This window comes from Penaeus vannamei, chromosome 30 (assembly GCF_042767895.1).
Source record: "Penaeus vannamei isolate JL-2024 chromosome 30, ASM4276789v1, whole genome shotgun sequence".
Lineage (NCBI taxonomy): Eukaryota > Metazoa > Arthropoda > Malacostraca > Decapoda > Penaeidae > Penaeus > Penaeus vannamei.
The window spans coordinates 2,470,095-2,483,450 of NC_091578.1; the positions used below are offsets into that span (position 1 = coordinate 2,470,095).

The 13,356-nt window shown below is 43.7% G+C and overlaps 2 protein-coding genes across 2 annotated transcripts in view; both read right to left on the minus strand.

The window, feature by feature from the left end:
- Window positions 1-13,356, minus strand: part of LOC113823244 (leucine-rich repeat neuronal protein 2) — a gene marked incomplete in the record, with an annotated part of 847,117 nt that overhangs the window by 357,368 nt on the left and 476,393 nt on the right.
- LOC138867402 (uncharacterized) lies at window positions 4,477-9,825 on the minus strand. The gene is made up of 2 exons (XM_070142786.1): window positions 9,748-9,825; window positions 4,477-4,755 (listed from the first exon to the last, which is right to left on the minus strand). Exons 1-2 carry the CDS (start codon window positions 9,823-9,825, stop codon window positions 4,477-4,479), a joined length of 357 nt encoding a protein of 118 aa, XP_069998887.1.

A 13,356-nucleotide genomic window follows, 5' to 3' on the forward strand; every position in this document is an offset into this window, starting at 1 on the left:
GGAATGGGCATGGGGAGGGAGAGGAGGAGGAGGAGGAGAAGGAGTAGGAGCAAGAATAAAAGTAGGAGTGAGTAGGAGTACAAGAAGAGGAAGGAGAAGGTGAAGGATAGAAGATAATATTAAAGATGGAGAAGGATAGAAGATAATATTAAAGATGGAGAAGGATAGAAGATAATATTAAAGATGGAGAAGGATAGAAGATAATATTAAAGATGGAGAAGGATAGAAGATAACATTAAAGATGGAGAAGGATAGAAGATAATATTAAAGATGGAGAAGGATAGAAGATAATATTAAAGATGGAGAAGGATAGAAGATATTATTAAAGATGGAGAAGGATAGAAGATAATATTAAAGATGGAAAAGGATAGAAGACGATATTAAAGATGGAGAAGGACAGAAGTTTCATATTAAAGAGAAGGATAATAACGATAACAAATCAGATTAGCGTGCTTCCGAAGTTCGCAAAGCCTCGCCCAACTTGCGAAGCCACTGAAATGCTCTAAACTTATATCCTCGTTGGAGCGAATGTTCAGAAATATACTTCAAACATATTACTGTTTCGCTTCGGGTCGTGTAGGCCTGAGGGAGGTGCCGGGCCTCGCTTTTTCTTGTCGTTTTGCCTTTTTTTTTCGTTTGTTTGGGGCACGCTATTCTGTTTGTTTCGGGGTTTTGTCTGTCCGGTCAAACATAATTCGCCGATGAACGTATATATTCCAAATGTTGAAATGATATGTATATATATATATATATATATATATATATATATATATATATATATATATATCTTTTGCCTCATTTTTTTTTTTAAATATTAGTTCAGTCTACCGTGTTTATTATTTATGGTATGCATTATGATAATGACAACGGCGGTAATGATAATGTAGCAGTAATAGCTGTGTTTGTAGCAACGATAATGACTTTCCTTTTTGTTTCTGTCTTTGTTTTCATGACATGATATCTGCGGCCCGGTTTTAATGCAGTGTATCTAATGCTTCGAAATGCATTGTGTTTAATGATGACCAAAGATTATATATATATATATATATATATATATATATATATATATATATATAGATAGATAGATAGATAGATAGATAGATAGATAGATAGATAGATAGATAGATAGATAGATAGATAGATAGATAGAATGGAGTATTTTTTTTTCTTTTCTTTCTTTCTTTTTCTTTTCTTTCTTTTTTTTCTTTTTTTTCTTTTTCTTTTTCTTTTTTATATACAATATGTGTAGATAGATATTGATATATAGATTTATGTGTGTTTGTGTGTGCTTGTGTTTACATATATTTAAAATTACCCCTGATTTTTCGTCGGTGACAGTTCATGTAATGAATAGATAAATAGATAAGAGAATTTAAAAAAAATCAAAAGTCAAACAATAACACTGTGTAAAAAAGATATACATATTTACACATTATAATCTAGTCCACCGTTATCATTTAATCGGAAATTGCACTCGCTGTCAATCAGATTTTGGAAACTTTAAAACGCTGATGTCTCATGGCTGGCGCTGGCCTCCGGGACGGCGACGAAATCAAATGGTGTAATGACTGCCAAAGGGGGGAGGGAGAGGGGAGGAAGGGGTGGGAGAAGGAGAAAGGAAGGGGAGAGGGAGAGGGAGAGGGAAAGGGAGAAGGAAGGAGGAAAGGTAAGGAGGGTTAGGGAGAGGGAGAGGGATGGAAGGGGAGGGACAAGGAGAAAGGAGGAGTAGGGAGAAAGTATTAGGAGAAAGGAAGGGGAAAAGATAAGAAGAAGCATGGAAGGGGAAAAGGGAAAAGGAGAAAAGAAGGAAGGAAAGGGAGGAGAGAGAGAGAGAAGAGGAATGGGGAATGGGAGAAGGAGAAGGAGAAAGGAAAGGGAGAAGGAGAAAGGAGAGGGCAGGAGGAGAAAGGAGAGGGCAGGAGAGGGGGAGTGAGAGAGCGAGACCAGAGAGGGACGTAGGCGGGATCAGTGGCCCTGGCATAACGAACGCACTAATCGCAGTCATAATTATTGCGTAAGAGGCTTTCCCGATAATGAAATAATAGCTTTGGCGAATTATAGGGGAGGAAACGTGCCGCGAGCGGCGATTTTTGCTTGGTTCTCTGCCTCGCCTCTAAGCTTTCGGGATGTCGTTTCATGTGTGGGGTGGTTGATGGAGCTGGCTTGGGCTTTTTGTTTATTGGTTTCTCTTTCTTACTTCTCTTTTATTTATTTATTTATTTTTCTTATTTCTTATTTATTTGTTTATTTATTTCTCTTTCTTATTTCTTATTTATTTATTTATTTCTCTCTTATTTCTTATTTATTTGTTTATTTCTCTTTCTTATTTCTTATTTATTTCTCTTTCTTATTCTTTTTATTTCTTTTTCTCTATTTCTTATTTCTTTCTTCCTCTTTATTTCTTATTTCTTTCGTTATCTTTCTTATTTATTTATTTCTCTTTATTATTTATTTTTTCTCTTTCTTATTTCTTATGTATTTTTTTCTCTTTCTTATTACTTATTTATTTATTTATTTATTATTCTTTTTATTTATTTATTATTATTTTTATTTATTTATTTCTCTTTCTTATTTCTTATTTATTTATTTATCTTTCTTATTCTTTTTTTTTCGTCTGTTGATATTTTCTAGTTGTTGTTTTCGTTTTTGTTTCTCTCTTGTTAGTAACATTTTCGTATTGTCATTTTTTGGGCGTTGTTTCTGTGTCAATATTTTTTGCGGTTTTGTTTCTTTTTGGCAATATTTTCTTATTCTTTTTGATGTCCATTTTTTTCTTCTGTGTGTTTGTGAATTTTTTCGTTTTTGCATTTTTTGTCTTTGTTTGTTTGTCAATATTTTTTCCTTTTTTGTTTCTTTGTGTCAATATTTTTTAGTTTTTTGGGTCTGTTTCTTTGTCAATATATATTTTTTCGATCTTGCTTCTTTGTATCTTTCTTTGTCTATTTCTATGGCAATATATATATTTTTCTTTTTTTTCTTTATGCCAGTTTTTTTCTTTTTTGTGTGTGTTTGTTTCTTTGTGTTGATATTTTCTTATTGTTTTTTTTTCGTTTTTGTTCCTTTGTTTCAATATTTTCTTTTCCTATTTTTTCGTGTTTGTTTCTATGTGTTCATATTTTCTTTTTTTTATTTCCAGGTATGTCGCGCAGAGCCAAGTGAGATTTAAGGCTGGTTGGTGTTTTTTTAAGGTAAGAGCTTTGTTTAAGTAAGTGGCGGGGCTCTTAGGGAGAAATGGGTAAGTGGGTGTCAGTGTAATTATGTGAGGGAGGAAGTAGGTTTGTAAACTAATGAGGAAAACTTGCATTGATTCAGTAGTCTGTTTTGTCTTTTTTCTGCTGTCTAATTTGTTCTTCTACTCTCTTCTCTCTCTTTTTTTTTTGTTTTGTTCTCTCTCTCTCTCTCTTTCTCTCTTTTTCTTTGTTTGTTTCCCTCTCTCACTCTTTCTCTTTTTCTTTGTTTCTCTCTCTTTCTCTCTCTCTCTCTCTCTCTCTCTCTCTCTCTCTCTCTCTCTCTCTCTCTCTCTCTCTCTCTCTCTCTCTCTCTCTCTCTCTCTCTCCGCTTTTCCTCCCTCTCTCCCTTTTCCTCACTCTCCTCTGTTTTCTTCTCCTTCCCTTCCTCCCCTTCCTCTCTTCTTTCCCTCTCTCTCCTCTCCCTCCTCATCACGATGTGTTCTCCTTCCCCATTTCGCTGCCTTCCTTTCCTTCTCCTCTCTTTGTCCCTCCTTATCCCCTCTCCTTCTCCCTTTCCCTCTTTGCCCCTACTCCCTTTCCCTCCACCTCTCCCTCCACTTTCCTTTCCCTCTCCCTCTCTCTCTCCTCTTCCCCTCTCCCTCTCGTCTCTCCCTTTCCCTCTCCACTCTCCTCCCTCCCCCTCCCCCTCCCCCTCCCCCTCCCCACCAGTGCCAACACCCGCGATTAGCAGAGCTCGCGTGAGTGCCTCGTTCACCCGCGGCCCTCGAGGAGACGAGCCTAATTTTTCTCTTTGTCCGAAGCCTACGGGAAGCGGTGCTGTGAGCGGGGGGGGGGGGAGAGGGGGGCGTTCGTGAGCGGCGGCCGGGTTGGAAAGTTGAAGGAGCGGGTCTCGAGAGGGTTGTTTTGCTCGAGTCGCGAGTATGGGAGGTGGGGTAGGGGTGGGTGGATGGTGGGTGGGTGGGTGGGTGGGTGGTGTCAGTAGTGTGTGGCAGGTGGGAAGGGGAGTTGTGAGGAGGTGTTGGTGGTTGGGGGTACTGGTGTTCGGGGTGGGTGGCAGGTGGGGTGAGGAACTGGTAGTTAGGGGCACTGGTGTTGGGGGTGGAGGTGGGGGTATTGATGCATTAGATCAGGTTGGGGAATTACCTGGTGTTTGGGGGGGTGGAGGTGGGGGTGTTGAGGCATTGGTAGTTGGGGTACTGGTGTTAGGGGGGTGGGGGTGAGGGCTTGCTGAGGCATTGGTAGATTTGAGGTGCTGGTGTTGGGGGGTGGGTGGGGGGTTGGGGTGTCATGTTTGGCTATTGGTGGTTGTGGTGCTGGTGTTGGGGGTAATGGGGGGTGCTGAGGAACTGGTAGTTGGGGTAATGGTGTTCAGGGGTAGGGGTGGAGGTGGAGGTGCTGAGGCATTAGGTGGTTGTGGCACTTTTGGTGTTGGGGTGGGTGGGGGTGGGGGTGTTGTATTGGTGGTAAAAATAGGGTACTGGTGTGGGGGGTGGTAAGTGCTGATGGTCATTGAATTTAGGGTACCGGTGTTGGGGATGGGGGCTATGGTAGCTGGTAGTTGGGGCTACTGGTGTTGGGGTGATGGTTCATGGGTCGTGTTTTTGCCGTGGTTATTGTAGGTTGTTTGGAATTCGTATTGTTATTGTTGGGGTTGTGATTGTCGGAAAGTATTTGTTTGTGATTGCTGTTGGTATCGTTTCTATTTTGTAGGTTAGGTTAGGTTGATTAAACGTGATTATTTATTATTGTTTTTGTTATTGTCTTGGAATATTGTTTTTGTTGTTGGTGGTGAGTTTAATGTCATTATCTTTTTTGTGACATCGCGAGGGGAAGTGTGGCAACAGTGACAGTTTAATACACGGTAGGGGGGGGGGAGGGTGTCACGACCCCTAGGGCGGCCGCGAAAGGGTGGGATTGAAAACACCCTTTATCAATATATATGGAAATCCACCCTTGCTGAGTCAGTCGGGTGCGCCCACGCCCACACTCACAGCCAACCGCGCACGCTTACGCTGACACACCCACGACTCTTGGCGCGAGAGAGATGTAAGTGCTTGTTCTGCCGCAAAAAAAGAGGGAGAGAGAAAAAAAAAGGAAAGAAAAAATAATAATTAAACCAAAAAAAAATAAAAATGGCCCGTATCAGATTGATTTCTGACGATGGCTTTCATTTAATTCGGAAGAGCCTCTTGGTCGACGTTTTACGGCGGGCGGGTCGGCGAGGTGGGGGGAGAGGAGGAGGTAGAAGTAGGGGTAGGGGTAGAGGTGGAGGGAGAGGGTGATGAAGTTTCTGACGCCTCTGTTGATGCTGGGATGCTGTTGCTGGGCTCGAGCCGCGTGTGCGTTTGAGGGTGTGTTAGTGGGCGTGGGTGGTTAAGGGCGTGTGTAAGTAGTGTGTGCTTTTTAGTTTGTTTCTTCTTTCTTTCTTTCTATTTTTTTTTTTTTTTTTGGGGGGGGGCGTGAGAGTAGTCTGTTTTTAGCGTTTATTTTTTTTTTCTTTTTTTTTTCTTTTTAAGAGTCTGTGTAGTTTTGTATGTATTTGAGAGAGATGTTTGGGAGAAAAGGGTTAAAGTGAAATCTGGCTTTGGATGGTGTATTTGAGGTGCTGACGAGAAACTCAATTTTTACGAGATTATACACGAGCAATGACTACATCACAGACAGACGCAGACAGAGCCCTTTGTTCCCTGACTTTCACGTCCTCGCGACACTTCCTTGCCTTCCTCCCTTCTCCCCACTTCTCCCTTCCTTCCCTCTTTTTCCTTCCTTCCCTCTTCTTCCATCCTCCTCTCTCCTCCCTTTCTCCCCTCGTCTTCCATCCTCCATCTCCTCCCTTCTCCCCGTCTCCCTTCCCTTTCTTCTCTCTTTCCTCCTTCTCCCTTCCTTCCCTCTTCTTCTAACTCCATCTCCTTTCTCCCTTTCTCCCTTTCCGCTTCTCCTTCCTCCTCTTCTACCATCTCCATCTCCTCCTTCTCTTCTCCCTTTTCCTCCCTCCTCCTTCTTCTCTCCCTCCCCTCTTCTTCCATCCTCCATCTCCTCCCTTCTCCCTTTCTCCCTTCCCCTTCTTCTCTCCCTCCCCCCTTCTCCCTTCCTCCTCTCTCCCCCCACTTCTCCCTTCCTCCCCTCTTCTTCCATCCTCCATCTCCTCCCTTCTCCCTCTCTCCCTTCCCCTTCTTCTTCTCCCCCCCCCCCCTCTTGCCCTTTCCCCCTCCTACGGGATCTTGACTGCCGCTTAGTCGTGCACCGCGGAGTTTGCACGGGCTTAGTGTTGTTGACTCAGACGGAGGTAGGAAGGAGAGAGGGAGAGGGAGAGGGAGAGGGAGAGGGAGAGGGAGAGGGAGGGATGGGGAAGGGGAGGGATGGAGAGGGGGAGGGAGAGGGAGAGAGAGGGATGAGAGTGGGAAGGAAGAGAAGGAGAGAGTGGATGGAGGAGGGAGAGTGAGAGAAGAGGAAGAAAGAAAGAAAGAAAGAAAGAAATAAAGAAATAGGAGCATCGAGGGTGTTTAGAATGATTTTCCTCCACTCTTTTCTCTCTCTCTTTACTTCTTATCTTCCATTTTTCCCTTTTTTTTTCTTTCCTTGTCATGTTCTCCCTTTACTTAATTTGCTTCCATTTTTCCCAATTTTAATCTTTCCCTCTTTCTTAAACCCTCTCTCCCTCTACTTTCCCTCTCTACTCCCACTTATCTCTCTATTCTTAGTCCTACCTTTTCTCTCCTTCGTCTGTTCCTGCTCTCTTTCTGCTCTCTGCTGTTCCCTGATCTTCTTTCCTTTCCTCTTGCTCTTCTCTCTCTCTCTCTCTCTCTCTCACTCTCTCTCCTCTCTCTCCCTCTCTCTCTCTCTCTCTCTCTCTCTCTCTCTCCTCTCTCTCTCTCTCTCTCTCTCTCTCTCTCTCTCTCTCTCTTCCCTGCTCGCGCCCTCAACGCAAACTCACTTAACATCCTCCCGCTTCCCCTCCCCTCTCCTCCTCTCCTCCTCTCCTCCTCTCCTCCTCTCCTCCTCTCCTCCCCCCCCCTCTCCCCCAGTACGAGCGACACAGTGGCCTTGGTTAACTGCTTTCAATCTCCTGGCCTTGCATATTAATTAGATACCTCTTACCTCTTACTTTCCCGGCACTTTGAGATGGCGGGGCGCTTCTGCGGTTAGTCTTCAAGAGGGGGAGGTGGGGAGAGGATGAGGGGGGGGAGAGAGGAAGAGGATGGAGGGGGAAAGGGAGTGGAGGTGGAAGGGAGGGAGTGGAGGTGGAAGGGAGGGAGGGAGGAAGAGGGGGAATGACACAGGGGAGGGGTGGAAGGAGGGAGGATAAGAGGGAGGAAGGATTGGAGGTGGAGGAGGTGGAAGGTTATAGTGGTGATGGTGGTGCTGGAGGAAGTGGAAGTGATGGTGGTGGTGGAGGAAGTGGAAGTGATGGTGGTGGTGGAGGAAGTGGAAGTCATGGTGGTGGTGGAGGAAAGTGGGAATGATGGTGGTGGTGGAGGAAGTGGTGCAGGTTAGGTGGATGTGGGGAGGATAAAGTGGCAGGTCGGGACAGAGTTGGTGTTTAAAAAGAAAGAAAAAAAGAAGTAGATGAAGCAGTAATAGAGGAGGAGATGGAGAAAGATGAGGGACGGGGGGGGGGGGGGGGGAGGCGGACGCTTGGAAAATGAGAAGGAAGGAAAAAGAAAAGATTTGAAATGAGATCGAACTTAAGAAACAAAGAGGAACGGAGGAAAGGAGGGCGAGTCTGACGTTTGAAGATGAGGGAAATAATTCATAAGACATGAAATAAAGATGACGATGGGGAAAAAGGGACTAAAACAATTTAAAATGAGAGATAAAAAAGAGGAGTAAAGAGCAGAGAAGGAGGGAAAAGGGAGTAATGATATGTAAATAGAGTTAAAAAGTTTTATTATTTTTCTTTACAGACTCGACCTTAATGGGGTTTGGGGGTCACCAGAGGCGGAGGATGCATAAAGGAGGAGGAAGAGGGAGGGGAATAAAGAGGGAATTGGTTGATAATGAGGAAGAAGAGGAGAGGGAAGATCAGTCTGAAGGGGAAGAGAGGAAAGGGGATAGGTAGATGATAAAGGAGAAAGCGAAATGACAGATTAAGGTGAAGAAGGAATGGAAGAAAGAGAGGAAATATAAAGCGAATAGGAAGAAGGAAGAGAAGAGGGAAGATCGGTCTGGAGGAGGAGGAGAAAGAGGGGAATAGGTAAATAAACGGAAAAGAGGAGGAGGAGAAAGAACGGGGGAATATGCAGATAACAGAAAAGAAAATGAAAGGGAAATTAGAGTATAGGTGAGGAAAGAGAGGAGATAATGAAGATAGATAATAAAGGAGAGAGGAAAGAGAAGATCTTAGTGAGGGAAAAGAAATGAAAAGGGGATTAGTAGATGATGAAAGAGAAGAGGAGAGAGAATAAGAAAAGAAGAGAGAAAGTGAGGGTTTAGAGGAATTGATGTTTCTGAAAAGTCGCAGAGGAGAGAAAAGATGAAAGATATAAAAGAGGAATAACTATAAAAAGGAGATAAAAAAGGCGATTTTAAGAATGGTGAATGGAAAGAGAACGAAGAGAAGATATTTATGGAAAGGAGAGGGAACAGGGGAAAATAATCAAAATAGAAGTGGAAACACTAAATGGTAATTAAAAAAACGTAGAAGAAAAGCACAATAAAACGGAGAAGGAAAATAGAATAAAAACGTAGAAGAGAAACAAAAGGAGGAAGGAAGATAAAAAAAAAACGTAGAAGAGAAACAAAATAAAAGAGGAATGATGATGATAATTAAAAAAAACGTAGAAGAGAAACACAATAAAAGAGGGAAGGGAGATGATAATAAAAAAACGTAGAAGAGAAACAAAATAAAACGGGGAAGGGAGATAATAAAAAAACACGTAGAAGAGAAACAAAATAAAACGGGGAAGGAAGAGCGGAAAGAAATAGCGACAACAAAACAGCGTTAGGGGCGTGCAGTCAGCATGAAACGTGGACATGGAAACGAGTGATAAAGGAGAGAGAGAGAGAGAGAGAGACGGAACGCGAGCCAAGAGTGGAGAGGGGAGAGAAAATGGAGAACAGCTGGAATGGGATAACAAGTAAATAAGCCGGATGTTCTTGATAAATGCATCTGGCTTTTTCTCCTTGCCGGTTTTACTGTCATATTATTTTGGACTAATTAAATACTTCTCTCTTTCCCCTCTCTCGCTTCCTCTCTCTTTCCTTTCTATTCTTTGCTGCTTCTTTTTTATTCTCTGTCTGTCTGTCTGTCTGTCTGTCTGTCTCTGTCTGTCTGTCTGTCTCTCTGTCTGTCTCTCTGTCTCTCTCTCTGTCTCTCTGTCTCTCTCTCTTTCTCTCTGTCTCTCTCTCTCTCTCTCTCTCTCTTTCTCTTTCTCTCTCTCTCTCTCTCTCTCTCTCTCTCTCTCTCTCTCTCCCCCTCTCTCTCTCTCTCTCTCTCTCTCTCTCTCTCTCTCTCTCTCTCTCTCTCTCTACCTTTCTATCTCTCTCTCTCTATCTTTCTCTCGCTCTCTCTCTTTCTATCTATCTCCTCCCCACTCATCATAATTAGTAACTATGCCCTAATGACACGAGGGCAGTAGGGCAGGACAGTATGCTCTTCCGCCGGGGGCACTGTTTGCGCTTCTGAATTCCTCATGGTCCGCTGGCTCCCTCCTCTCCCCTCTCTCCTCTCCCCTCTCCCCTCTCTCCCCTCTCCCCCCTCTCCCCCTCTCCCCTCTCCCCTCTCCTTCCTCTCCTTCCTCTCCCCTCTTGGTCGAAGGGAAGAGGTAAATAGGGCTTTAAAAAAGAAGTTTGATCTTTTATTTAATCTTTGTTTCTATGTTGTTGTTTTTTTGGGGGGAGGGGGAGGAGGGGTTGTTAAGTATGGTGGGTTGTGATTGAAGATGCGGTGGGTGGGGGATGGGGGATGGGGAGGAGGATGGGGTAGGGGTGGGGGAGATGGGTAAAGGGGTGTTTAAGGATCGGGTAGGGTGTGGGTAGGGTTCGGATAGGGTGGGCGGGACGGGTAGGATGTTTAGGATTAGAACATAAGGGGCGGCGAGACGAGGGACCAGAAGATTATTAATTATCTTTTGTCATTAAACTCTAATCTCATTTTGGTGACGCGTGCGAGTGAAAGGGGAGGGGAGGGGAGGGGAAGGGGAAGGGGAAGGGCTGCGAAGGAGCGAAGGGAACAGGGAAATCAAGGGAAATCATATTAACATCGTCTCAAGAAGCCGAGTTGGTCGGTGTGACGTGACTGGCATCCTCTTCCTCGGGGTTGGCACTGTGTCCCTTCCTTTGCCGTCCCCCTCCTTTGTTCGTCGAGCACGGCCCCGGGCACTCTTTCCAAAGGGGTGGCACCCTTGCCTGACCGACGGCGGCCCCTTGGAGAGGCTGGCACCCTTTGTTCCAGAAGAAGACTCATTACTTGGGTCTGGCACCCGCGTCTCGAGCCTGGCACTCGCTCGGATGGCGGTAGGCACTCGATCCCGACGGCAGGACAGGCACGTTCCTCTCAGACCAGGCCTTAGCTTGATGTTGGCTCTCCCGCTCCCTCCTTTCCTCCCTCCTTGTCTTCCTCCCTCCCTCTTATCCTTCCTCTCTCCCTCCCTGTCTTCCTCTCTCCCTCCCTCTCCTCTTCCCTCCCTCCCGGTCTTCTCCCCTCTCATCCATCCTCTCTCCCTCCCTCCTCCCCTTCTCTCTTCCGCACTCCCTCCCTCCCTGCCTCCTTATCTTCCTCCCTTCCTCCCTCCTTCCCTCCAGACATGACGTATAATCATGAAAATGAGGCGCTGCAGTATTTGAGTGCAAAAAAGGAAAATAAATGCAGAGTGCAATTATGGAACTCGTATGAAAAAGAAGTAAGAAAAAAAATAAAGATAGACTGACGTAGAGTGCGAAAAAGAGAAAAAGCGCAAATGAAGAAGAGAGAAAAAAGTAGACGCAGCTGAGCCCAAGTAAAGGCTAGTTTTCACGCTGGTAAAAATAAATAAATAAATAATGATAATGATAATAATGAATAGATAAATAAATAGATAAATAGATAGATAAATAATGATGATAATGATACTAATAAATAGATAAAAATAAGAAAATAAATAATGAAAATAATACGAACATCTGCCATCTCCTCCCGTAATGAATGAAAGGACAGTTATAATGATTTTAACGAGGGTGTTTGGACAAAGGGGAATTAGACAGAGAGAGAGCGATAAAGGTGGGGGGAAGGATAGAGGAAGATAAGAACGTGGATTAAGGTAGAAGGGTGTAGACGAGGGAATAACAAGGTAAAGAGGAAGGAAAGAGGGTGAATACGAGGCGAGGGAGAGAGAGTGGGAGTTGGAGTGGGATAGTGTAAAGGAAGAGAGGAGGAAGTGGATAATGAATAGAAAGCGAGAAGGAAGTGGATGATAAAGAGAAGGGGAGAAAGTGGATAATAAAAAAATAAGGAAGGTGGATAATAGAGAGAAGTATAGGAGTTGGATAATAAAAAGAAATAAAGGAGGTGGATAATAAAGAGAAAAAGGAGAAAGTGAATAATATAGAGAAATAAAGGAGGTGGATAATATAGAGAAATAAAGGAGGTGGATAATAGAGAGAAATAAAGGAGGTGGATAATAGAGAGAAATAAAGGGGGTGGATGATAAAGAGAGGTAGAGGAGGTGGATAATATAGAGAAAGGGAGGAGGAAAAAGTAGGTGGCACGGGAGAAAACTCATTATCTGTTGTTCTTCTTATTTCTCTTTTTTATTTCATTTTTTCATGTATTTTAGCTTGTATGTATTTAGTTTTCTTTTATCCCTTTCTTTCACCAAGATTACCAGCAGTTTCTTTCATTTTCTTCTTGATGTTAATTAAGTTTTGTTTTTATACTTTTCTTCTTTTTTCTTTATTTCTTCTTTTTCTTTTTTCTTTATTTCTTCTTTTTTCTTTTTTCTTTTTTCTTCTTTTTCTTTTTTTCTTTTCTCTCTCTTCATCTTCTTCTTCTCCCCTCCTCCTCCTCCTCTTCCTTCTTCTCCTTCATCCTTGTCCCCTTGTCTTTGGCTCCTTCTTCTTCTCCCCCTGCTTCTTCCCTCTCTTGTTCATCTTTTACTTCTTGTCTCATACTTATCCTTTTCTCTTCTATCTCTTTCAAGTCTCCACACCTCCTGACTTCTTCTATTTCTTTCCTCCTTTTCCTTTTATTCATATATTGTTATTTTCTTTTGACCCGCGTCCCTCCTTTCTTCCCATCCCTCCCTCTCCCATTCTTTCACGGCAACTAAGGGTTCATTTTCCAGAGAAGAATGGCTTAAGGTGTCCCCTCTACCTTTCTTCTTCCCCTTCTCCCCTCTTCTCCCCCTCCTCCCTTCTTCTCCCCGTCCTCCCCTCTTCTCCCTTCTCCCCGTCCTCCTCCTTATCTCCCTCCCTTCTTCTCCCCTTCCTCCTATCTCCCCGTCCTCCTCCTCATCTCCCCTCCTCCCCTCTTCTCCCCCTCCTCTCTTCTTCTCCCCGTCTTCCCCCATATCCACTTCCTCTCTCCTTATCCCCCTCTCCTTTCTTCTCCCCGACCTCCCCCTACTCCCCTTCCTCTCTCCTTATCTCCCTTCTCCCCCCATATGCCCCTCCTCCCGCTCAATTCCCCTTCCGTCTCCTTATCCCACACTTCCCCTCTCCTTATCCCCCATTTCCCCTATTTTCCCTCTACCCCTCTTTCTTTATTCCATCCCAAATGCTTCAAGAAGCTCCGGAAACGTTGGCGTGTAAACGGAAGAAGCCAGAGGAAGAGGGGGAGAAAAGGAGGGGAAGCGAGGAGGAGAGAGGGCGAGGAGAGGAGGAGGAGGAGAGGGGGAGGAGAGAAGAAGAGGGGAAAGAAGAGGACATGATAGATGGCCGCTTGTTTGTCCTTTTTCTCTTCTTTTTTGTTATTATTGTTATTGTATGGTTATTTTATGGTTACGGTCACTGCTGTTATGATGATGATTATGATAATGAGTCGAAGAGGAGAGAAACACGTTGCCGATTTCTGTCGATCATTGGGACGTTTTGGTTGGCTGATTTTTATTTTGTTTGTGTGTTTTATTTTGTTTGTGTATTTTTATTTTGTTTGTGTATTTTTATTTTGTTTGTGTATTTTTATTTTGTTTGTGTATTTTTATTTTGTTTGTGTATTTTTATTTTGTTTGTGTATTTTTATTTTCTTTTG